Raw genomic sequence first — 24,559 nt, forward strand, 5'->3', positions numbered from 1 at the left:
ACTGAGAGGCCCCAGGCCACATTTGAGTCTGTGCCTACAGTTTCCAGTCCTCCCTTTATTTTGTACATTGCACTAGATGTATGAATGTCTTCTTCCTGGGTTAAAAATTGTTCAGTTCAGTTGATGACAGGTAAATTATTTATCCTGAAATAGCACCTTCAAGAGATTAGTTTCTACATATGTAATATGAATTTTTTTTAAATTTATGAGCTTGAGATTATTAGGAAATCCTACAAATTGTGGAACTTTCCTTTATCTTCCTTTTATTTTTTTTCCGTCCCTTAGCTCTTAGTTTTGAATATAATTTATAATCATTTGATGAATCAGACACTGAAATCTATGAAGGGTGGACAGCTTGTTTTCTAACAGATTACTGCAGCTTTGACACAAGTGAAGGAAACAGCTCCAGCAGGCTGACCAGACTTTTCTGCTGAATAGGCCATCCTCAGGGCTGAGATCCAAGAACTCTGAAGCATTGTTTTGGACAGTCTGCAGAAAGCTGCAGATCATTTGCAGTACAAAATAAAGCTCTTTTAAGATCACCCGAGTGATTTACAGATGAAGCTTTCGGTGAGGTGGTTTTTCTGGTATGTGGTGTTTATCAAAGGACAACATGTCAAATTTCTACCCTCATTAAAGTTGTCGAGGCAAACTTTTGAGACTTTATATTATAATATTTTCTTTCATATAATTTCTATGATATGATTTCCTATTTGTATTTTGAATAGCTATTTGGTAAGAGTGAGTTTTATTTTATATTTCTCCTTTTTAATATTTTGCCACATTTTCCTGCCTTTTACTAAATTCAAGCAGCTGCCATATTAGCTTTTCTTTGCTTGGATATTGGCTTCCTTCCACACCCATCTCTCTAGACTTTAAATCCCTTTTTCTTTTGCAGTTTTCTTTTCACCAGTTTTGTTCTTCAAAACATCTGTTCTCTTAAAAAAAATGCTTTTTATTGAGTAAAATAGCTCAGTAGTTATTTTGACCTTATATTCTCATCTGGATTTATTTGTCCCAACTAATATTTCAGTACGCATGTAACGTGTATTTTTAAACCTAACAATTGGCCTATCAAACAGATCTGCTGTCTCTGGTATTATATAATTCATGAGCTTTTCTATTTAGAGTTTATTATTTCCTAAGCAACCCTACCACTACCACCCTACAAAATTATTTTTAGTAAGAGATGCTATTCATAATTTATATAAAATTTTCCATTGGGCATTTACTCAGGTCCTATAATATAAACTGAAAATGAATCATCATTTTCTGAATTCGGAGTTAAGAAAAAATATTTGTAAAATTGCTGATTTGAAAATGAAATTAGTAACCTACAGAGAGGATGGTGTCTTATGAACCGAGCAATACATTTACCTTCTAAGAGCTTAATTATTAAGAATCAACCCACATTACTAATTGAAGAAGTCACCTCTCTGAAGTCCCTGGGATTACAGACATGTACTACCATGCCCAGCTTGAGCCGCAGAAGTGTTTAGAAGTAAAAAGACACATTAACTTGCCAGATCCTTCCCCTTTGCATGAATGCAATAGATCCTACCATGAGAAAGTTACTATTTTCTGCCAACTCTAGTGGTGCATGCTTGTAATTCCAGGAGCTTGGGAGGCTGAGGCAGGAGCATTGCAACTTCAAGGCCAGCCTCAGCAATTTAATGAAACCCTGTCTCAAAAAATAAAAGGGACTGGGGATGTAGCTCATTAGTAAAGCACCCCAGAGTTCAATCGCCAGTACCTTAAAAAAAAAAAATGAACGAATGAATGATTCTCCAAAGGGCCATGTGTTAAAGACTTGATCTCCAGGGTGGCACTACTAGGGGGTGGACCCTTGAAGGGGATAATGGGACTCCCATGCCGTATTCTCTCTTTTTTGCTTCCCACCCACACCGTAAGAAGTTTTTGCTCAACAACACACTTCTACTGTGATGTGTTGCCCACGGGCCCAAAAGCAACAGGGCCAATCAATCATGGACTGAAACCTCCAAAACTGTGATCCAAACTAAATCTTTTCTCTATATAAGTTGATTATCGGGTCTGTCATAATGATGGAAAGCTGACTAACACAATATGGTACTTGTAATAGTTGCACCTGGAATCTGAGTAACATTTTGCAATGTTAAATCTTATTACTCACATTGCACATGTGTAAGCCTATATGGAACATGCAAGAAGTTTGGTACTGATTCATAGATCATCTTTTCATTTTATAAGAGCATTTTATTTATTTTGTTTTGTTTTAGTGGTATTAGGAATTAAACCCACAGGTGCTCTACCACTGAGCTGTATCCCCAGTCCTTTTTATTTTATATTGAGACAGAGAGTCACTTAGTTGTCCATGCTGGTCTCCAACTTGAAATTCACCTGCCTCAGCCTCCCAAATAGCTGGGATTATAGGTGTGTGCCACCATACCTAATTTACAAGAACATCCTAAAACATTGAAAATTTAGGTTGTCAGTTTTTTACATTTTTAAGGTAATGTACATTTTGAGAAACATTAAAATTTTACTCATTGAATATTACATTTTATTTTTAATACTTTTAGATTATGGTTAATGTAGAAATCATTTATGTGAAAATCATGATAATCACAATATAATTAGGAATTTTGTTGAAACCAATTCAAGAAAATTTATGGAGTAAATAAATATATGAATTATGTCTTTATTTTTTAATTCGTCCAAACCAAATATTACCAGCTTGCTAATAGACTAGTCTATTAGCAATAAAGCAAATATTTTGCTGACTTTGTCATATGGGCTTTTGTTTTGTTTTTGCTGTAATGTTAAGATGGGAAGAAGGAATACATTTTATTTAATACTTTTTTAGCTTTTCTGTGACACTTTTTTTTTTTTTTTTTTTGTACTGGCGGTTAAACCTAGCAGTGCTTTATGACCAAGCTATATCTCCAGCCCTTCTTAATTTTTTCTATTTTGAGACAGGGTCTCCCTAAATTTCTTAGGAGCCTCACTAAATTACTGAGACTGTCCTCAAACTTGGAATCTCCTTATCTCAGTCTCCCAAATCACTGAGATTACAGACCTGTGCCATCACACCCTGCTTATTCTATAACTTTTAAATATTTGGAAATATGGCACATAGGATTTCACCTGCCCATCAGTGGACTTGAGAAAAAAGAACAACTACATCTTTTGATGTGGAGTAAACAAGGGAGATCAGGAAAGGTCTGGTGGAAAGGGCAGCATCTGAGCCGAGTGTCTGGTGATGAGGTGTAGCTAGAGTGAAAAGCCATTTGGACAGAAGGCATAGCCTAGTGAAGCTCAGCTGTACGGCCAAGGGCAGATAGCTACTGCAGTCAGTCTGGGCATTAGAGCTGTGTTAGGCTTCTGGACAGTCATAGCCAAGTCCCTAAACATGGTAATCCCACATCCCTTGTGGCAAGAACTGATAATAGACAAGCCAGTGTCCCCATTATTACATTTCACCATAGCACTCAGCCACCAACACTAAGCTATTCCCTTTCAAAGCACAATTAGCATCTGTCTTAGGAAATGGAAATTTAGAGGATGTCAACATATGTGAATGAAGTGGACTTTTACCACTTACATAGCCAGTGAATGATATTAGATGTTAAACAAAGGCCATTATGACTAAGTGGTAGTGACCTAAGGGAAGAGTATTTTCCTTTTTTTTTTGTTTTTTGTTTGTTTAGGTACCAGGGATTGGGATTGAACTCAGGGGTGCTTAACTACTGCGCCATATCCCCAACCTGTTTTCTTTTTGTGTTTTGAGACAGGATCTCTCTAAGTTGCTTAGGGCCTCACTAAGTTGCTGAGGCTGGCTTTGAACTTGCAGTCCTGCCTCATCATCTCTAGCCATTGAGATTACAGGCATGTGCCACCTTGCCCACCAGGAAGAGTGTTTTGCAGGTATGGAGCCTTGCTGAGATTTTCAAGCAGCCTTTGAGAATCTAAATCTTCAATCTTAGCAGGAAAAATTCCAGATGGACCTGATTCTGACTTTAGGGTCTGTGGTTTCCCAGTATGACCTATTTTTTTTTTCTCCCCAGTGCTCAGGGCCTTACACAGTACCACTGAGCTATGACACCAACCTCTGACCTAATATTTCACTTAATATTTTAAGGATATGTGATGCCAATATGCTCCTGTTCAAATCTGACCACTTTAGGAGATTACACAGAAGCCTGTAGCCTCAACATCATCTTATTGTGGTTTTCTGACAGGTGCAAAGCAACATCTTATTGTGGTTTTAATTTACATTTCTCTGGTGATTGGTGATTTTGAGCATTTTTTTTTTCATGTATCTGTTGGCCATTCAAATGTTTCTTTATGAACAATGTTTCTTCAGGTCCTTTGTTCTTTTTTTTTTTTTTTCTTTTTAAAAATACTGGGGACTGAACCCAGGGGTGCTCTGCCACTGAGCTACATCCCCAATCTTTTTTTTTTTTTTTTCATTTTGAGACAGAGTTTAAGAACTTGTTATCCTCCTGCCTCAGTCTCCCAAGCTACTGGGAATACACACATGTCCCACCATGCCTAGCTCCTCCTTTATCCATTGTTTAATCAAGTTGTTTTCTTACTATTGAGTTCCATTAAAAAAAAAAAAAAAAACTTTACATTTTTATCATGTCCCACTCACTTCTAGAACCCATTAATTCCCCCAAATTTTAACTTAGTACCTACCATGTGCCATGTGTAAGGAAAACTAAAGTGGAAAAAACAAGTTCTCTGACCTTTGGGAATTTGGTCAAGTAAAAACTAGCTGTCATATTTTTTATGCTTCTTATAAAATGCAGAACACTTGGGTCCAAATAAAGTACCTTGTTTTATCCTCACAACAAACCCTGTGAGGTAGCTAAGATAATTGTCATCATCATTGCAAACAATTTAATATCTGTCTAATATATTTGAGTCATTAATTAAAATATGTTTTTTTTTTCTTCTTTCTTGATGTCCATGTGGACATGGACATGAGATCAAAAGGTCTCATTAATTCATTCATGTTTGTGTTCCTACATCAACCTCCACTCTTGGTGTATTTTCAAAAATTAAGCACTTTTTCTCACTACTTCCTGTTTTTTATGTTATAAATAGATGTTGGAGTTCCCTCCCCACATTCTAGATAATTCATCCTTTGTTTTAAAGTATATATATATGGGTATTTATTTGCTATGAAATCCCTAGTAGTAAGTCTTTTAGGAAAGGCCTTACTCATTATAAAAATCATAATACTTAAAATATAAGTCTTTGGTATGGCATAATTTGATATTTGGCATAATTTACAGATTAATTTCTGCCACCTCCATCTTATATCTTTGAATAAATCTTTTACTTACCATATGACTCTAATGTTCCTATTGAGTTCTACCTTGTCTTCAGAAACTTTATCTACAATTTAAAAATTTTTGCCTTTTGTTGGTGATGGTAGGTGACCCTAATTGACTGTTTTACTGAAATTAAATAAGAATATCCTGAATTTGTCTGTATAATAATCAAAATAGTAAGTCACACAGAATCCAGACTTTGTCCTGTGGTTTCTACAGATTTGCATGATTGCTAAACCACTAGTTACTGCTGGTTCCTTATGAGCCTATAGGCGGCTGTTTGCAGATGTCCAGCAGTGATCCGATCATCTGCCCACATTTTTTAATCAGAATGTTCTGTGGTTTGACATTAAATCCTTACTAAAGATCAAGTAGATTATTCCATTTTTCTCTTCAAATCTTAATACTGCATTATAGGAAGAAATTTAGGTTGCTATAGCAAAATTTCTCTTATATTCTACCCAGTAGTTTGATTGTTAATTACTGGTTACCAACATCATTGATATTGAACAGGGCTTGTCAAAGGACTTCCCAGTAAACAGCAAATGATGCTGGTTTCTACCAGTTTTCCAAGAAGTCTGTGTTCTTGTCACCAAGTCATGCTTGTGTGAACAGATTTTATTTGAACCTGTTTTTCTCTCATGTGACAGATACTGTACAGTTAGTTGTTCAAAGGTGACCTTTTTTAGGGGGAGGTAGTGCTGGGGATGGAACCCAGGGATACTCTACCACTGAGATACATCTCCTACCTTTTTTATTTTTGAAACAGGGTCTCACTAAGTTGTCCAAGCTGCCTTTCAACTTGTCATCCTCCTGGCTCAGCCTCTCAAGTAGCCACAAATACAAGCTTACACCACCTCAGCCAGCCAAAGGTGACTTTTTAAAGACTGATAAGAGTCACAAAACAAGGAGAGCTTCTCATGATCATCCTTATGTTCCTAGCTTTCCTTTACCCTCGCTTATTCACCCCCCCTCCTCATTTTTAAGCAGTCACTTAAGATTTGACTCCTGAATTTATTCTTTTAAACTTTTCATTTTCCTAAATTGTTTATTTAATTTGCCTTTCCATTTCTGGTGCTTCATTTTAATTGCCTTCAATTTCTTGGTATCCTTTCTAGAGACTAGAATAGTTATAGCTCTCAGTTGATTTGTGTGAGTAAAAGGAAACACAGACCCAGATAGCTCAAAACTAATTTGTTTGACTTTGGATTTTAAGATGATTTTGCACCAGATTTGCATTCCCACTTGGCTTTTTATTTAAGCTGTTATTATGATCAGTTGACATTCCTTAAGCATGTACCAGCTGGCTGATGGAATGCATAGACAGTCCTGAGCAAGCTGAGCTAGAATGGAAAGTTGGATGTAGATGATACACTCGTGGATCATTGAAAATTGATTATAGTTTGTTTCCGTGCCCAGAAAACTGCTATACCAGTTTGGGAGACCCAGCTCTACTGGTCTTCATTTTGTGGAACTTAACATTCTAATATAGTGGGTTTGTTTTACAAAGAAATTTCTAAGATATTTCAAGTAAGTATAAAAATGAGTGTTTGGAGAATTTATGCCTCAGTAGTTTTTTAATTGTTTAAGTTCTATATTTAGTTCTTATATATTCTTCTGTTTCTTTCCTGTATTTTAACTGCAGCTTACACTTTTATTTCAACATCTCAGTAAAAACTGTCTTGGTCCACACACATTGATGTTCCATGATCTTTGATAATTCGTGTGGTTAGCCTCTGAATTATGAGCAGTAGAACAAGATTTACTATATCCTCACTCAGGAATTCATTAGCAAGAGTTCCAGAGGCCATAGCAGTAGAAAAACTACCTGATTTTTTTCCCCCTTAGTTTGGAAGGTGATGATGTTTCAGGGTCAGAATACATAATTATGAGAAATGTTATTCTCCCATTTGGAAGAAAGGCCCTGCAGAAGTTTATGCTGGAGAATTTTGGGTGGGAAGTAGGGAATGCTCAACATTCTTAGGATAAAATAGTGAGCAATCCTCTTTCATTCCTTCCGCCTCTCTAGTATCGGCCTGTTCCTACTTTCTTTATACATAGAAGAAGTGACAGCTTTTCTTTCTTTTTTTTTTTTTAATTTTTGCCTCTTCATGATAGAAAATTTCTCTAGGATTTGCTGCACAAATGTCTGTGGAGGAGATAATTTAATGAAAGATCAGAGGATACACAGACAAAAACCTGGATGGAGTTTCATTTGCTTTGTTCCTCCTCCTCCTCCTCACTCATCATTAGCAGTACTACTTTGGGCGAAGTAGTCAATGTTTCTGAGTATCATTTTCCTCATCTGTAAGCTGGTGGTAATTCCTATATCACCATATTCAGATAGGAAAGCATTTTGTAAACTGAAAGCTCTATATCAACATCAGTTGTTAAACCAGTTAAAGACACCTAACAGTACAACCACAGGAGTGGTATCCTGCATCCAGCCTCTGTTATGGACTGCAACTAAGCCGTCTTTATCAGTGAGACGACCAGCTGACTGAATGCCTGTCCCATTCCTTGCCCTTCCTTGTATGATCTTTCATCCCTGAATTCCTTTCACCTCAGGCAGTCTTTCTCATACATACACCTTCTTTTCTCTTTGTATTTATAAATCAGAAGGCACCCTTAATCATACCAGGTAAAGTTAATAACCGTGCTGGAGATTATTTTAAGTGAAACTGAAATTAAGAAGAATCAGAATTCTTAAATGAACCCAGAACATGCCTTCAAGGTTTCTGTAAGACTCTTTCTGTGATGTACTGCATTTCAACTTTATTCTGACTCAAATAAGCTTTTGCAGTCTGTACAAGAAAGCCAGGCACACAGCTTTTATCAGAAAATGCATTCCAGTTTATTGTAATTTATATATATTGTTCATAAACAGGGAACTTCTCAAATTATTTTTTTCCAGTGAAGATTTTTTACCATTTCTGTGGTAATGACAAGAGCATATGGATGGAGCTAAGAATGATTGATGATCCGCTTTTATTTAGAAACTATCACACTAGTGAATGGAAAGTGGAGAATTGTCTTTAGAATAGTTGTACCCTTTAAGGATCTCTCTTTTGAAGCTAGATCAGATAGATTTTCATAAGCAATTATAATAGACAAAGTTGCCAGATCATATCAGTAGGCTATATTATTTTAAAGAGCTGGAAGGAGGAGAATAATCAGATGACTTCTTATTTGTGATATCCTAAGACTGGGCTGTGAAACTTTATCTGATTGAGCAAGTTCAGGGTAAGAAGATGTACATGTTGGTAGATAAGCAAGTGCTTCAGTTCCTCAGTGACCCAGGAAGTGGCCTTCCCAGGAGAGATCATAAACTGTTGAGTTGCTGAATTAACTGAAAAGACCTTTTTTTAAAGATGTCAGTACTAATAAGAATTTTTTTTTAATGTGAGTTATACAAAAAGAAGCAGATGTGTTTTATTAAAAGGATGGTGAATAGTTTAAAAGAGAAAAAAATTGGTGGGGTGAGTAGAGAAGGATGAAGTAGAAGACTGCTATCTTTTATTGTTGTCTTTTAAATGTTTGAAATGTTTGTCTTTTTAAGCTATATGCATGCTTTACTTTGATAAGATAAAAATTAGTATAAATTAGTATAAACTAACAAAATACTAATATCACATCAGGATTATGTAAGTAGTATGCAGTAATACTATACAGTATAATTAAATGTTTTAATATAGAATCTATATAAATTATTCAGTTTTAAAACTCTGATTAGATTTATGGTTCTGTCTCTGAACTATATTGTTTCCAACTTCATACCTCTTTATCTTAACTTTATTATTATCATAATAATATTTAAGGTAGGGATTATCTTCCTATGTTGCTACTCATAGCACAGTATCTTACACACAGTTAAATCTCAGAATATGGTTAGTAAGTATGTTTTCTGGAGTTTATTTTTAATCTCTTTAAAATTATACATATCAAATTATTATGTATAAGTTATACATAATAATACATATTAATTGTAGAAAAAACAAAATACAGAGAAGCAAACAACAAAAAATCACCCCAAGGTAATCTTAACAATGTTCCTCCAAATGGTTTCTTATGCATTTAAATATGTTTAAAATAAGATTATTCTATACATAACTGTTTTGTAACCAGCTTTATATATAAAGTATATATAAAGGAATGTCATTATAGGAATCTCTATAGTCTTAGGAATGTTTTTCTGTGTTAATTATTCCTTCATGTTTATTTTACTGACTGCCTAATCTTCTCCAAATGTGGCAGTTCTGTGGTTTATTTAACCAATCTTTTATTAGTAAATATTTAAGTTTTCTGTTCTTTATTTGTCAACAAGGTATTTAATGAGTATCCTTATACATATAGTTTTCATACTTACTTGAATATTTTCTTAAGATAAAGTGGAATTTTAGGTCAACAGGTATGTAGTATTCTTAAGGCTCTTTATCATGTGGTCAAATTGTTCTCAAAATATTCTGTCACCACTAATAGAGAAAAGAGTACTCATTTATCTACTCCCTCACTAACTAATGAGCAGAAACATTAATCATTATATGGTTAATTGAGATTCCTTAAATAATAGTGAATTTAAACATTTTAAGCATAGGATACATGCAACTTAGTGAGAACTTCATTAACTTAACCAGACCCTATCTAAAAATTTAGAAACAGCCTTGGGATATAGCTCAAAGGTAAAGTGCCCCCCTGGGTTAAATCCCCAGTAGCAAAAAGAAAAAATTCTTATGTTAAGAATAAATAATTGAATTGTCTAATATTGCAAATACTTTTTCCAATTCGTTATTTTATTCTCATTTTCTTTTTAGTATTTTTCACTTCATATAAAAGGGTTCTTTTTCATTTTGTATTCCAAACTGTTCACCACTAAAAAAGAAAAAAGTATTCCCCCAGCAATTATGCTTTAAAAGTCAGTTTCTTTCCCATACATGAGAAATGAGTTGATTTTCATAACTTAGTGGAGTGAGTGCATCTCAAATTTCTTCCTCTTTCCCATCAGGAAAGCAATAGAAGAACTGCTAAAGGAGGCAAAGCGTGGGAAAACTAGAGCAGAAACGATGGGACCTATGGGTTGGTAAGTTCTTGAGTAATCTTTATTAAAACTCAAAAATATATTAACAAGAAAAGCCTTAGCAGGAAATATCCATATATGAATCTGCAACAGAGAGCGGGAATATACAAGGTTGTATGTGGAGGAAATCACCCAGAGGTGAGTGTGGATTAAGAACACTGCTGAGGACTGAATGCTGAGAAGCTCCAGCCACTGGATGTGGGCGGCAGGGTGTGTATGGAAGATGTGCATTATGGTTTTATCATCCCTTTTGTTCACAAATTCCCAAGATTCAAGATAACCACTGTGCCCAAAGGCACCTGTGTAAAAGCAGTATTATATCAGAGTTCATCATTAAAGAATTTCTGTTGTAATTATAGTTCTTAGTAAGTTACAGGTTATCTTAAAATATGATTTTTAACTCTAAACATTTGATTGTATACAATTTGGTGAAGGAGAATAAAGTTCACACTGGCAGTTGCTATACAAAATAGAGCTTGTTCAAACTTAATAAAGTGTGTGGCTCAGTGGTAAGCACCCCAAGTTTAATCCCCAGTAACAAAAGTAAAAAATAAAACTTACAGTTTTATGTTGGCAATGAGTACTATGAATCTTTTTCCTTGAAGTGACAGGCTCACTCATGTCTAGATAATCAGCTACTTCACTTTGTAGCAGTCACACAAGTACTTTTCTTTCATGCAACCATCATTCTTCACAAATAGCAGAAGTGCTTTACGTGTACTTCCCATTTACCATACGGTGTCACTGTCTTGATTCTTGGTATAAGTTTTATTCATTGCTTTTACATCTTTAGTGCACATGTCAACCTCAACCCTGTGGGGAGAAAGTGAATAACATCAAAACTATGAAAATAAATTTGTAGATCCCTTGGTGAGACCTGAAGGACCCCCAGTTCCACGTATCATATTTAGAGAACTGCTGCTCTAAGAGGTTTCAGCAAGCAGATGTAACAAAACAAGAAAAATAACGAAGCATAGCAAGGAGTGGTGTTGCACATCAGTAATCCCAGTGACTCAGGAGGCTATATGGGCTGTGAAAAGAGGTCTAGACCCAGGACAACCACAGCTTACGTCTTCTTACTGGTGCCGAGATAAAGCGCATGTACCCTATATTCTACTCGTCCTGGGGTAACACCTGGGTTCCATCTATTTAAGTTTGTGGGTGGATTTGTGTGTTCCCAAATTTATCTATATTTTAAATCACTTGGAGAGCTTCAAAAACTACTAATACATATGTCCCACATTCAGTTATTATAAGGCATGACTGGACTTTGGAGTTCTAAAGATATCCAGGTGATAGGGCTGGGGCTGGGGCTCAGCAGTAGAGTACTCACCTAGCATGTGCAAGGAGCTAGGTTCCATCCTCAGCACTACATAAAAATAAATAAATAAAATAAAGATATTGTGTCCAACTACAACTAAAAAAAAAATTTAAAAAATAAAGATATCCAAAAGTGATTCTAAAGTGCGCACACATTCTAAAAATAATTTACTAATCCTGGTTGACTGCAAAGAATAACGAAAATGTGCTCTATAGAATACAGAGTGATCCACACCTCTGCCAGAGGTAGACAGTACCTCTGCACTGGAGTAGCCTGACCAGGTGTCCAAGCACCCATCCCTATGGAGTGGACCTCCTTGGACTGATAGTTTGAGGAGTTTTTGTTTGTTTGTAGATTTGTTTGTGGTACTACAGATTGAACCCAGGACCTTGCACATACTAGGCAAGTGCTCTACCACTGAGCTGCATCCCCAGCCCTTTTTTATTTTGAATCAGAGTCTCAATAAATTGCACAGGCTTTCCTTGAACTTGTGATCCTCTTGCCTCAGTTTCCAAGTCACTGGAATTACAGGCATGTGCCACTTATACCTTGGCCCAATCATAAAGAAGATATTCTGTTGCTCACTGGTGGGCCATGTTTATTTTTCTAAACATCTAGAAAACCTTTATAATTGTCCTACAATTTAAAATAGAAGTAAAGTGAGTGGCATGGTTTTACTTTGGATATTCTATAAGAAAGATCTTAGAAAGTTGGTCAGGTGCCAGACAGAGGCTGCTAAACAAAAAAGAAAATGCAAGTGGGGTACCACTTTTTATTTTACAGAGAAAGAGACCATTTGGCGTTGTATGCTTCTTTGGATGTATTTCAGCAAAAGAATCTTTAGAGGCTCTTTGTTGACAGAGACCTTGGGGAAGCTGAAATGTTGACCCATATTACTTCCTTTTTGTCAACAAAAAGGGATTTATAAGCATAAATTTCAGAAAATTTCCTGACTTCATTGTCTTCAAAGCCATTTTTAGTCTGGTCACATTCATTTTAGCTAATCTCCAGCCCAATGTAATTTTTCAGTATTGTCCCAAAGTATGAGCCTTTCATTTTCATTTGTTGTTGTTTGTTTCCATTTTTTCTCTTTACTTAGGAATTGGGGATTACATCCCCAGCACTTTTTATTTTTTATTTTGAGACAGGGTCTTACTATGCTTGCTTAGGGTCCCACTGAGTTGTTGAAGCTGATCTCAATTTGAGATCCTCCTGCCGAAGATCTATAAGTCCCTTGAATTAAAGGCATGTGCCCCTGAGCCACGCTAAGATTTGACCTTTTAAGGAAACAACCGCATGCTGCCATTGAAATGCTTTGAGGAAGCTGTTGGAATTATTCAGAATAGGTCTAGAGTTTAGGAACTGAGAATGTAACCCCAAATTATTGGAGAAATGCACTTGTGGTTAATCTGCTTTAGCTTCACTTTGGTACAAGCACACTAGAACCAGAGAGATTTCCTAGGAGGGTAGAAGGGGAGAGATGGATAATGAAAGTCTTTTATTTTCAATTGAAGAAAATGAGTCTTGTTTTCTTAAGCCAGTTGTTTTAAGGAAAATGACGTTCTTGAATGCTTTTCTGTTTTGGTTAAATTCAGTCTAGAGATAGAGGGGAAATAACCTACATTATTCTTCCACTTGATGACGTCAACTTTTCTCCCCCTCTGGCATTGGGGATCAAACCCAGACCCTTGAGCATGCAAAGCATGCACCTTACCACTGAGCCACATCCTCAGCCTTGTCCTCAATTTAATTATTGGAAAGCAAATAATTTCTCCAGTCTTTATCCAGACATACGGTTTTTTAAATTAATTTAAATACTCAACTGCATACCAGTAAGTATATTAAAATGCAGGTATGGACAACAGTGAAGAATACTCACATTCCATTTTATTCAGGTTTTTTATCAATTTGTGAATACAGAAAAATAAGAAGTGATCACAACACAGTGCTCCTGTGTTAGAATCAATTGGAAGAGAAAGTTGAGCTCGCATCTCAGGTTATGCATAGATGAGGCTCTTGATAGTATTTCAGGGCCAGAGAAATCCAAGTCTTTACTTTATACTTAATATGGGTTAAGTATAACCTATTAAAAGATGTTTGCTAAGGTCCCCAGCTAGCTCTCTGCTGATAGGCTGTGATGTTGCTTTTCTACACTAGCTTTCTTCTTTGGATTATTGTCTGATGACCCTCTGAAATGCAAGTGCTTACTGCCCCTGCTTTCTACATTCCTGCCATATCCAGTTATGAAAGTGAATCAGAGAGCCCTGAATGTGTTCCTGTTAGATCACATATCTATGTAAATTACCTGTGTTGCTAAGGGATTAGAGGCCAAGGAATACAGCCTCACCACAGTCTATACCAGCAAACTACTCTTTACATATCTGCTTCTGAATTTCACCCTCCTCTACCTTTTGTTCCTCTCTGCAGTCTTCTAAAAAGCAGTGAAGAGATATACAGAATGATAGCCTCAGGCTGGGGATATAGCTCAGTTGGTAGAGTGCTTGCCTCAAATGCACCAGGCCCTGGATTTAATCCCCTTCAATACAAAAAACAAAAACAAAACAAACAAACAAAAAAACCTGGAATGATAGCCTGGTATTTATCTTTACTACAGGGCCTAGCATAATGCATCTATCTGTGTGTGTGTGTGTGTAATATACACATCAAATATTTTACATTACTTTTAGGCACAGGGTTGGAGATAGTCATTGAACACCCTCTTCGAGCTTGGGGGAAGGGGTGGATTACTGTATGCAGAGTAATTAAGGGTTAACAGTTTAGTAATGGGGATTATAATATTATAAAAGCATTTCTCAGGTGGCCACACACTGAGACATTTAATTGCCAAATTGTAAACTGCAGCACTATGGATGGTTGTAATAGCTGTGGCAGCATTAAACAACAAAGTGAGTTGTAATTGACCAAAGCCTCAGTCTTTCCAGAGGCATTATTTTAGATTTACATCCATGATAGTTCATGCTAGATGAAATGCTGTTTGCTGATATGGGAATGGATTTGGCCATAGAATTAGGGAATGAATTGAAGTGCATTACATGGAATTTTGCTTCCATGACCCCAATATATCTATTTCCCTACCATTTAAAAAAAAAAATTTAACCCAGAGGCACTTGCCACTGAGCTACATCCCCAGCCCTTTTTTATTTTTTATTTTGAGACAGGGTTTCACTAATTTGCTTAGAGCCTCACTAAATTGCTGCAGTTGGCCTCAAACTTTCATTCCTACCTCAGCCTCCCAAATCACTGGGATTACAGGCTTGTACCACTACACCAAACTCCATAAAAATTTTTATGAGGCTTAGAATGTAACTCAGTGGTAGAGTGCTTACCTAGCATACATGAGGCTTGGATCTGATCTCTACCACTGCAAAAGAAAAAAACTAATTTTTATGAATCATAATTTCCCAATGCCTATTATATTTCACTCACCTCAAAGTCAAGTATGTTGAGTCAAGTATTCATCCTTGTCCTTAACCATGTCTGTGACTTTCTGCCCTTCTGAGACTAGCCATCCTTTTCTGATCCTGTGTCATATACTTTCCTGTAGTTGCTTCCCTGGCTGCTCTGTTAATCAGCCATCTGCTTAGACAGCAATGAGCCTTCCTCTGTCCTGTTCCTTCTGCCCTAGCCAGACTAGTGTTGCCAGGTCTATAAAGTAGATGCTGGTATAGAGATTAAACGAAGTAACATCGGTAATGTACTAGCACAGTGATTGCTTTCTAAGTATATATCATCATTGTTATTATTCTACCTAAAATCCAATGGCTAGTGATTATATATCACTATTTAGTTAATCATATTTATAAAGCTATTTTAGAAGCCAAAAGTAGCAGGTCTAAATCTGTAGAAAGATAGATACTACCTCCATTCTTCAATGGGAGACCAAAAAATATTAAAATAAAAAAATTGCCTTTTATTTTCCACTTTCTGTCCTCTAGATTTCTTTATAGCTTATTTTTTTAAATATTTATTTTTTAGTTTTAAGTGGACACAATATCTTTATTTACATTTATGTGGTGCTGAAGATCAAACTCAGTGCCTCAAGCATGCTAGGCGAGCACTCTACCACTGAGCCACAACCCCAGCCCTCTTTATAGCTTACTTTATTTCTTAAGTGTTTGTTTGTTTTCGCAATACTGGAGATTGAACTCCAGGGTACTCTACCACTGAACTATAGACCCAGCCCTTTTTATTTCATTCCATTTACCCAAACTGACCTTAAACTTGTGATCCTTTTGCCAGAGCAGCTGAGTTCATGTTATAGCGTCCCAGATTTTGTTTTTCATAAGTTGAGTATGATAACAACAGAGAGCAAGTGCCTTATTTTTGCAAAAGATCGTATATGGTGTATCCACTCAAAAAAAAAAAAAAAAAGGGAAAAGCTTATAATTCTAGCCCTAATCCATCTTGGTCTCTAATGGCAGACTTTCTAGAAATTCTCCTCTCCTATAGCATGTGAGACCCTCCATCACAACTTCTGGGATGACACATTTGACCTTCAAGGGAATTGTTTAAACATAAGCCAAGTACAGTGGCTTATGCCCAGTATCAGCTACTTAAGAGGCTGAAGCAGGAGGATCACTTGAGCACACAAGTTTGAGACCAGCTTTGGCAACATAGGAGATCCTGTCTAAATAAATACCCCCAGTACTAGAAGTTAAACTCAGGGGTGCACTACCACTGAGCCACATTCCTACCCCATTTTAATGTTTTATTGGGCAGGGTTTCACTTTGCCCAGGCTGGACTCAAATTTTAAATTCTCCTGCCTCAAATTCCCAGGTTTCTGGGACTACAGGCATGTTCTACCATACCCAGCTATAGGTAATAAATTTTTAAAAAACAAAGTTTGTGAGGTGGTGTAATGGTGCATGCCTACAATCCTAGTAGCTCGAGAGATTTAGGCAGGAGGATTACAAGTTCCGAACCAGCCTCAGCAACTTAGTGAGGCCTTCAGCCACTTAGCAAGACCCTGTCTCAAAATTAAAAAATAAAAAGGGCTGGGGATGTGGCTCAGTGGTCAAGTGCCCCTGGGTTCAATCCCTGGTACCAAAAATATTTTTTTAATAAAAATAAAGCTTAACATAGATAGAACTCTAAACCTTAATTCTGGCTGTGTGTCATAGATCCTTTCTATAGCAGTAACCAGTCTTATAATATTTAGGTTTTATATCCATTTATATTGTTAACGCCGTAAATCTGGCACTTTCCATATGAGCTAGTATAACTTTCTGGAACCAAAACAAACCAAAAATAAAAATAACTAGCCACTATGAGAAAGTCAATTGGTTAGGATGGGCTGCAGACAGATAAGTTGGCAGCTGCTCTGCCCTATAGTCTCCTTGGTCCCTCACCCCTTCTCAAGCACAGTCACAGACTTGGTGCCAACACATCTAATAGTCGTGGCCTGTGCTCATCTTATAAGGTTCAAAGGTGATATGGAAAAGGCATGATGGTTTATTGTCTTATACCATCTTTCTTGTTATCTCAAATTCAGGGAGAAAATGGCAATAAGAGGTAAAAGAGGACAAATACAGGAAATGAAGTAATTTCCTAATGTGAAGAATGAAGGGGATCCTGTTCTGTAGCGGGTACACCTATAGCAGAGACCCTTAAAACTAGGAGGGACACTAGAGCTCACCTACTACTTCAACCTTTAGTTTACATCTGAGGACAATAGTCCTAGAAAGTTTGCAAAACATGTGGAAATGCAAGTTATAAAGCTCAGAGGTAGTATCTAGTAGCCCATTGACTCTAGTACCAATGGAGAATTGAGATAGCCTAGAAAATGAAACTTTCAGTATGGAAGCCTAACCATTCTAAGTACCAAAACTTTTGAATTTTAACAGTCATTATGAAAACTTCCATGAAATGTCTCATTAGCTTTTAATGATAACTTAAGGGTTTTTTTCTTTTGTTTTTTGGGTTTTTTTCCTTTTCATTAAGAAACATCAGATACTTGGCTATGTATGTGTGTTTTCCAAGGACATTTTATCACAGAGCTATGTCCCTAGCCCTATATATTTTTTATTTTGGAACAGGGTCTTGCTAAATTGCTGAGACTGGCCTTGAAATTCTCCTGTTTTAGCCTTCCTAGTCACTGGGATTATGTGTGTCACCACACCCAGCTCTGCTGTGTTCTTGATTAACTTATTATCACAGTTAACTTGAAATTTAATGAAGTTTGGCTATATTCCAGCCACTATGCTAAATGCTTTATGAATTATAGCATTAAATCCTCACAGTAACTTTAAGGTAGATACTCCTATTGTTCCATTTTACAGATGGGGAAAACCAAAGCAGAGAGGAGGTAAGTAACTTGTCCATGGTCACACAGCTGATTAAACAGTAAAATTAAGCTATGAGCCAAAGCTAAAATTAACTGTTATGTGTCAGGCATTGTTCTAAGCACTCCATGTGTTCTCATTCATTTTGATCTGCATGCAGTCCTTTTAAGATAGTCATTATTAATATCCCCCATTTAGCAGCTAAGAGGCAAGATGGGATTACATAACATGCCTAATGTTCAGTCTGATAGATAGTATGATTCTAGAATGTGTGTGCTCAGTCATTGGGCCATGTAGTATGATTTCTTAGTGTTAGAAATGACTTTGGGATTCACCAAATATAATTTCTTAACAAATTTATTTCTTATATGTACTTTTCCATTGGCTTGCCACTACTCCCCTCTCTCATTGCCCTGTCTTATTTATTAAGAGAGTATTATTTCTAAAATGTATATTGGCATGTTTAGGAGAGGTCTGACTTAAAAATCTCACCCCAAGTAAGCCAAGTCTCTCTAAGCCATCCTTGGATTTTCACCTTGAATGGAATTTCAGGCATAACAAACATTAAAAATTGCATCTTTGGCCAGGCCCATGACCTACACCTGTCCCAGCAACTCAGGAGGCTAAGGCAAGAGGCTCACAAGTTTGAAGCCAGCCTCAGCAACTTGGTGATGTGCTATCCCCAAATTTTAAAAATAATAAAGGTCTGGAGATGCAGATCAGCGAGAGAGTGCCCCTGGGTTAAATCCTTAGTGTGTGTGTGTGTGTGTGTGTGTGTGTGTGTGTGTGTGTCTCTCACACACACACACACACACACGATTTGCATCTTTGAAGGAGAACTGTTATTCATTGTTGATGGGAATAAAAATTAGTACACCCATTATGGGAAATAAATGGAAGTTCCTCAAAAAATTAAAAATATAAACTACCACATGATCCAGCAATCCCACTACTGTGTATATATTCAAAAGAAAAAAAGTCAGTGGTCAAAGAGACATCTGCACTACCATGTTTATAGTGGCATAAGATACGGAATCAACCTAAGTGTCTATCTTTTGATGAATGGATTTAAAAAATTTCATGCTTACACACAATGGGATGCTATTCTGCCATTAAAAAATAATGAAAAAAGAATAAAGTCCAGTTATTTGTAGCAACATAGAAGAGCCCTGAGACATCATGTTAAATGAAATCAGCCAGGCACAGATAGATGCCACAAGTTCATAGTCATATGTGGAAGCTAAAAGTGTTGACCTCAGAAGTAGAGTGTAGAATAGTGGCTCCCAAAGGCTGGGAAGGGAAGTTGTGGATAATAAGAGAGGTCAGTTAATAGGTTTAAAAAAAAATACAGTTAGATAGGGTAAACAAAGTCTAATTGTCTATATACTAGGGTGGCTGTAGTTGGTAATTTATTATATATTTCAAAAGAGCTGGAAGAGAAGATTTTGAATAATTCTACAACAGAGAAATAATAAGTGCTTGAGGTGATAGATAAGCTAATATTCTGATTTGATATTTAGATTTTGTATACAGTGGTTGATACATGTATCAAAGTATCACTGTACCCCAATTACATGCAATATTTGTGTGTCAAACTTTTTAAAATTACATCTTTGATGTTAAAAGGAGATGTAAATGCTAGTTTTCTTGTGGAATTATTCTAGAAAAACAACTCATTCTCAAAACCAGTCTTGTGGTCAGTATATTGGGTCAGTGGATAATACTATGAACACTGCAGTTCTGTAGCTAAGCTTGGCAAACCTCCAATAAGCATATGGTTTTAAAGATGATCTGACACTGAAAGTCACAGAATCTAGTGGATTTCATCAGCAATTACCATAAGATTTTGTTTTGAGGTCCTGTTGTCCCATCTGGAAATAGTTCACCTTTCCTCATTTTTTAAATCCAGAGAATAATTGATCAGCACTGAATAATTACCAGTACTGAGATGGCCACTCCAGAAATTAACCCAGAATTCTTCTGTAGTGGGTCTATTTTCTAACTATTTCTAGGCTTACATATCCAAGAGACAGATGTGGTTGATTTTTTTCACAAAAATGATTCTGCTCCTATGGTAAGCAGCAGACCACCCATCCAGAATACTTTCCACATGTGTTCGAAGGGTGGTTTTTTCTTTAGGTTGTCAGTGGCACACCGTTTAGGAACATGCTGGTGCATGGTACTCAGAATTCTGAGTCATTGCTGAATTTGTAACTGCAGTGGCTTGAGTATCTTCAGCAAAGCAGTGCCTAGATTCAGTGACATTCCATAAGGCCAGGAAGAACTCATCCCACCCTCTTATCACATGCCCTCCCCATGCTCAGCAGTGTTCCAGTGCTGATGTGCCTCTAGGATGAATCAATGGGCTTTATCTTGGAACTATTAGGGGAGTGTAATGATGGTGCACTTTTTCTGGAAGTTTACCCCAATAGGGCAGGGAGTTCCAGTAGTTTTATACTCTCCAGATTTTTGCAGAACTGTGTTTCTTTGCCCTTGTTCCTGCCTTTCTTCTTTGCTCCTCTTCTCATTCTGAGGCTCCTAAACTTAAATACTGTTACCACCTCTAAATGTTGCCACTGCTTCTACTATACTCCTCCAGCTTCCTTTTTTCTCAAGTTTTTTTCCTTCCTTATTTTACTTCATTCACTAGTCACTTCCTAGCCTGAGCATTGCTCAGGCATATCTCACAGAGAATAACTTTTGCTTTTCTCAAGTGTTTTCTCTGTCCTTCTAGGCTTAAGAGCTACTTATTTGCAGCATGGATTATTTTATTTTCTATTTTTTCTGCCTTCTTCCTTTTACTTCCAGATTCAATGTCATTCTGGTTGCCTGAGGTGATCTGACCTCTGAGGCCAGGCTAATAACCGGCCTCTTTCATTTCTGCAATACTATACTACACAGTTACTGTAATGGAGTACTATTGGACTGATTTTTTACATACAACTGTTTGTTGACTTACAATAGGGATACAACCTCATAAAACCCATCATAACTGAGCATGGTGGCACACACTCATAATCCTAGTGACTAAGGAGGCTAAGGCAGGAGGATCACAAGTTTAAGACCGGCCTGAGAAATTTAGTGAGACCTATCTTAGAATTTTAAAAAGGCCAAGAGATGTAGTTCAGTGGTAGAGCACCCCTGAGTTTAATCTGTAGCACCACAAAGAAAGAAAAAAATCACAAGTTGAAAATACAAAAAAAAAAAAGAAAGAAAATATCATAAATCAAAAATGCATTTAATACACTTAGCCTATAGAAAATCATAGATTAGCCTAGCCTACCTTAAATGTGCTCAGAACACTTTCATTGGCCTACAACTATATAAAACTTATACTATAATAAAGTTATTATAAAGAATTTTGAATCAGAATTTTAAGTGTAGTTTCAACTAGGTATTGCTTTTGTACTTTTTTTTTTTAATACTAGGGATTGAATCAAGGGGCTCTTTAACCACTAAGCCACCTCCCCAGCCTTTTTTTATTTTTTATTTTGAGATAGGGTCTCACTAAGTTGCTTAGGGCATTGCTAAGTCGCTGAGGCTGGCTTTTAACTTGCCATCCTCCTGCCTTAGCCTCCCAAGCTGCTGGTTTATAAGTGTGCTACCACACCTGGTGCCTTTGAACCTCTTGAAGTTGAAAAATTAGAATTGAAACCAGAATTTAGCTATTGTGAATTGTGCTGCTATAAATATTGATGTGGCTGTGTCCCTACAATATGCTGTTTTTAAGTCCTTTAGGTATTGATGGAGGAGAGGGATAGCTGGGTCAAATGATGGTTCCATTCCCAATTTTCTAAGAAATCTCCATACTGCTTTCCAGATTGGCTGCACCAATTTGCATTGCATATTTTCCCCCACATCCTTGCCAACACTTATTGTTGTTTGTATTCATAATATCTGCCATTCTGACTGGAGTGAGAATTGGGTTTGCATTTCTCTAATTGCTAGCGATGATGAACATTTTTTCATGTATTTGTTGATTGATTGTATATCATCTTCTGAAAAGTGTCTGTTCAGGTCCTTGGCCCATTTACCGATTGGGTTATTCAGTTCACAATAGCTAAACAGTGGAACCAGCCTAGATGCCCTTCAATAGATGACTGGATAAAAAAATATGTGGCATACATACACAGTGGAGTATTACTCAGCAATAAAAGAGAATAAAATCATGACATTTGTAGGTAAATGGATGGAGTTGGAGAAGATAATGCAAGTAAAGTTAGCCAATCCCAAAAAATAAATGCCGAATGTTTTCTCTGACATAAGGAGGCTGACTCATAGTGGGTAGAGAGTGGGAGCATGGGAGGAATAGACAAACTCTAGATAGGGCAGAGGGTTATAAATGATGGTGGAATGTGATGGTCATCATTATCCAAAGTACATGTATGAAGATACAAATTGGTGTGAATATACTTTGTACACAACCAGAGATATGAAAAAATGTGCTCTATATATGGAATAAGAATTACAGGGCTGGGGATGTGGCTCAAGCGGTAGCGCGCTCGCCTGGCATGCGTGCGGCCCGGGTTCGATCCTCAGCACCACATACCAACAAAGATGTTGTGTCCACCGAGAACTAAAAAATAAATATTAAAAATTCTCTCTCTCTCTCTCTCTCTCTCTCTCCTCTCTCACTCTCTTTAAAAAAAAAAAAAGAATTACAGTGCATTCCGCTGTAAATAAAAATAATAAAATTTTTAAAAGAATTGAAACCAGAGTAAGTCAGAGACTGTCTGTGTTGTGTGAATTAAAGTTTTATAGAAAGATGGATATTATTCATTTTTGTTTAATACCAGTCACCCTGAATAACATGATTTTTAGGGACCAGCATTGTCCTAAAATAGCCCATCATATGGCAGACTGGTCACGGCCAAGAGAAATATGCAGGTTTTCTTTTATTTGGGGTTTTCTTTTCCAAATAAATGTATAATTACACCTGAAAAAAAATACGAAATAAGTACTGTAGTAAATATCTAAGCATATAAATTGGCAATTTAATTATTTACAGTCTCTTACCCAGGTGAACTTGAATCATGAAGCTACTTCCATGCAGAAACTTTTTGAGAGATTATTACATAGTTAAGGGCCCTGTGCATTTTTTTTTTTCTTTCTAGAGGTCATTTGACTCCTGTATTTAAGATATACCAGAATGTACTTGGTTTTCATTTTCATTCTTTGATAATAAAAAACAATAAATTTAACTGGAAAGAGACTATAATCAAATCAGGCATTTTTATGGAGAAAATATTAAATGATTCTACTAATTTGCATTGTTGTTAATACCTGTACATAAAATTTCATAAGAAATTTAGTCCCAGGACAAAAGGTCGAGAGGGTGCACCCTGTCCAGTCAGATTGCCTCAGGAATTCTAAGTCTTTACTTTCCCCTGTACTCGGAGTTTACACTAGGTGGCATGCAAGGAAAGCTGAACAAACTCAGGAACTTGATTCTGTAAAGCACAGTTCTTTGGTACTAATCATGATAGTGGGTTCAGCTTGAAAGTCAGTTCTTATTTATGATGGTTTCCCTTTTCTCATCCTCCTCCCCATCCCACCCCACAGGATGAAGTGTCCTCTTGCTGGCACAAATAAAAGATTCTTAATCAACACAATCAAGAACACATTGCCTTCCCATAAAGAGCAAGAGCATGAACAAAAAGAAGGCAATAAGGAACCTGCGAAAAGCCAGGACCAGAAAGAAGCAAACCCGAAGAAGCACAGAAGCCATCCCTACAAGCACAGCTTGCACACTCGAGGCTCGGTGGGGTACTCCCCCCCAAGAAAGCGGGGCACCCGGGACAAGTGTGACCCGCGGCCCAGCAGGCGGTGAGGCTGAGCGGGAGGGGCCGGCCCACGCCAGCTGAGCCCGCACTGCCCTGGGACTGGGGTGTGCGAGGACAGGTGAGCCGGCAGGGCAGATGCCTAAGAGCCATCTTCCCAGTAGGTCCTTTGTTGTTTTTAAAGGTGGCTGTTGGTGGCAGATGAAAAATGACCTTAAGACTCATCAAGGAATAATTACAAAGGGACTTGCTCTGAAGATGTCTTGGCATGTGTGGGCTGCTTTGGCAGTGTAGTATGCATTGTGTTACTTTTATCCTATTTTGTTTGGAAGTTAGTTTCAAAACCTGTAAATCTAGAATTTAAAGTTTTCAGATTGTTAAAACTAGTCCCAGTTTTTTGATGTGCTGCACTTTTGGTCATTTCTCAAAATTTCTCAAAAATAAAATACTTATAAATCCAATGCTTTACTTTTATGGATGTCAAATTCAAATTTTAGAAGTCATCTGACCATATTTTATATCATAAAAACGTATAGCCCTCCAAGGGCTGGAAACTTACCATGAAATTTAGTGATTGTCACCAGAGGCCTGACTCTGGGAATCCAGCAAATCAGGTCTGGCTGCTCACCGCCCCCCCCCCCCCCCAAAAAAAAAGGTCATGGTCAAAAGCATGAAAGGAACTTGAATCAGTGTGGCTACACCGGGAAGCCAAGGGGACTCATATCCTGGGCCCTGTCCTTGAGAGGGTGTCAATGACTTT

At 37.0% G+C, this 24,559-nt stretch overlaps 1 protein-coding gene across 1 annotated transcript in view; it reads left to right on the plus strand.

Annotated features, from left to right (window-relative positions):
- The window catches only part of LOC308651217 (protein POLR1D), a 39,001-nt gene extending 14,741 nt beyond the window's left edge, over positions 1–24,260 (plus strand). The window contains exons 2-3 of the mRNA XM_081298169.1: positions 10,324–10,398; positions 23,582–24,260. Of these exons, the coding sequence (XP_081154295.1) occupies positions 10,324–10,398; positions 23,582–23,849 (343 nt within the window). The 3' untranslated portion in view covers positions 23,850–24,260. The remainder of the gene's footprint in view (positions 1–10,323; positions 10,399–23,581) is intronic.
- Positions 24,261–24,559: the final 299 nt, after the last annotated feature.

This window comes from Spermophilus citellus (genome assembly GCF_964194105.1).
Source record: "Spermophilus citellus genome assembly, chromosome: 1".
NCBI classification, from domain to species: Eukaryota; Metazoa; Chordata; class Mammalia; order Rodentia; family Sciuridae; genus Spermophilus; species Spermophilus citellus.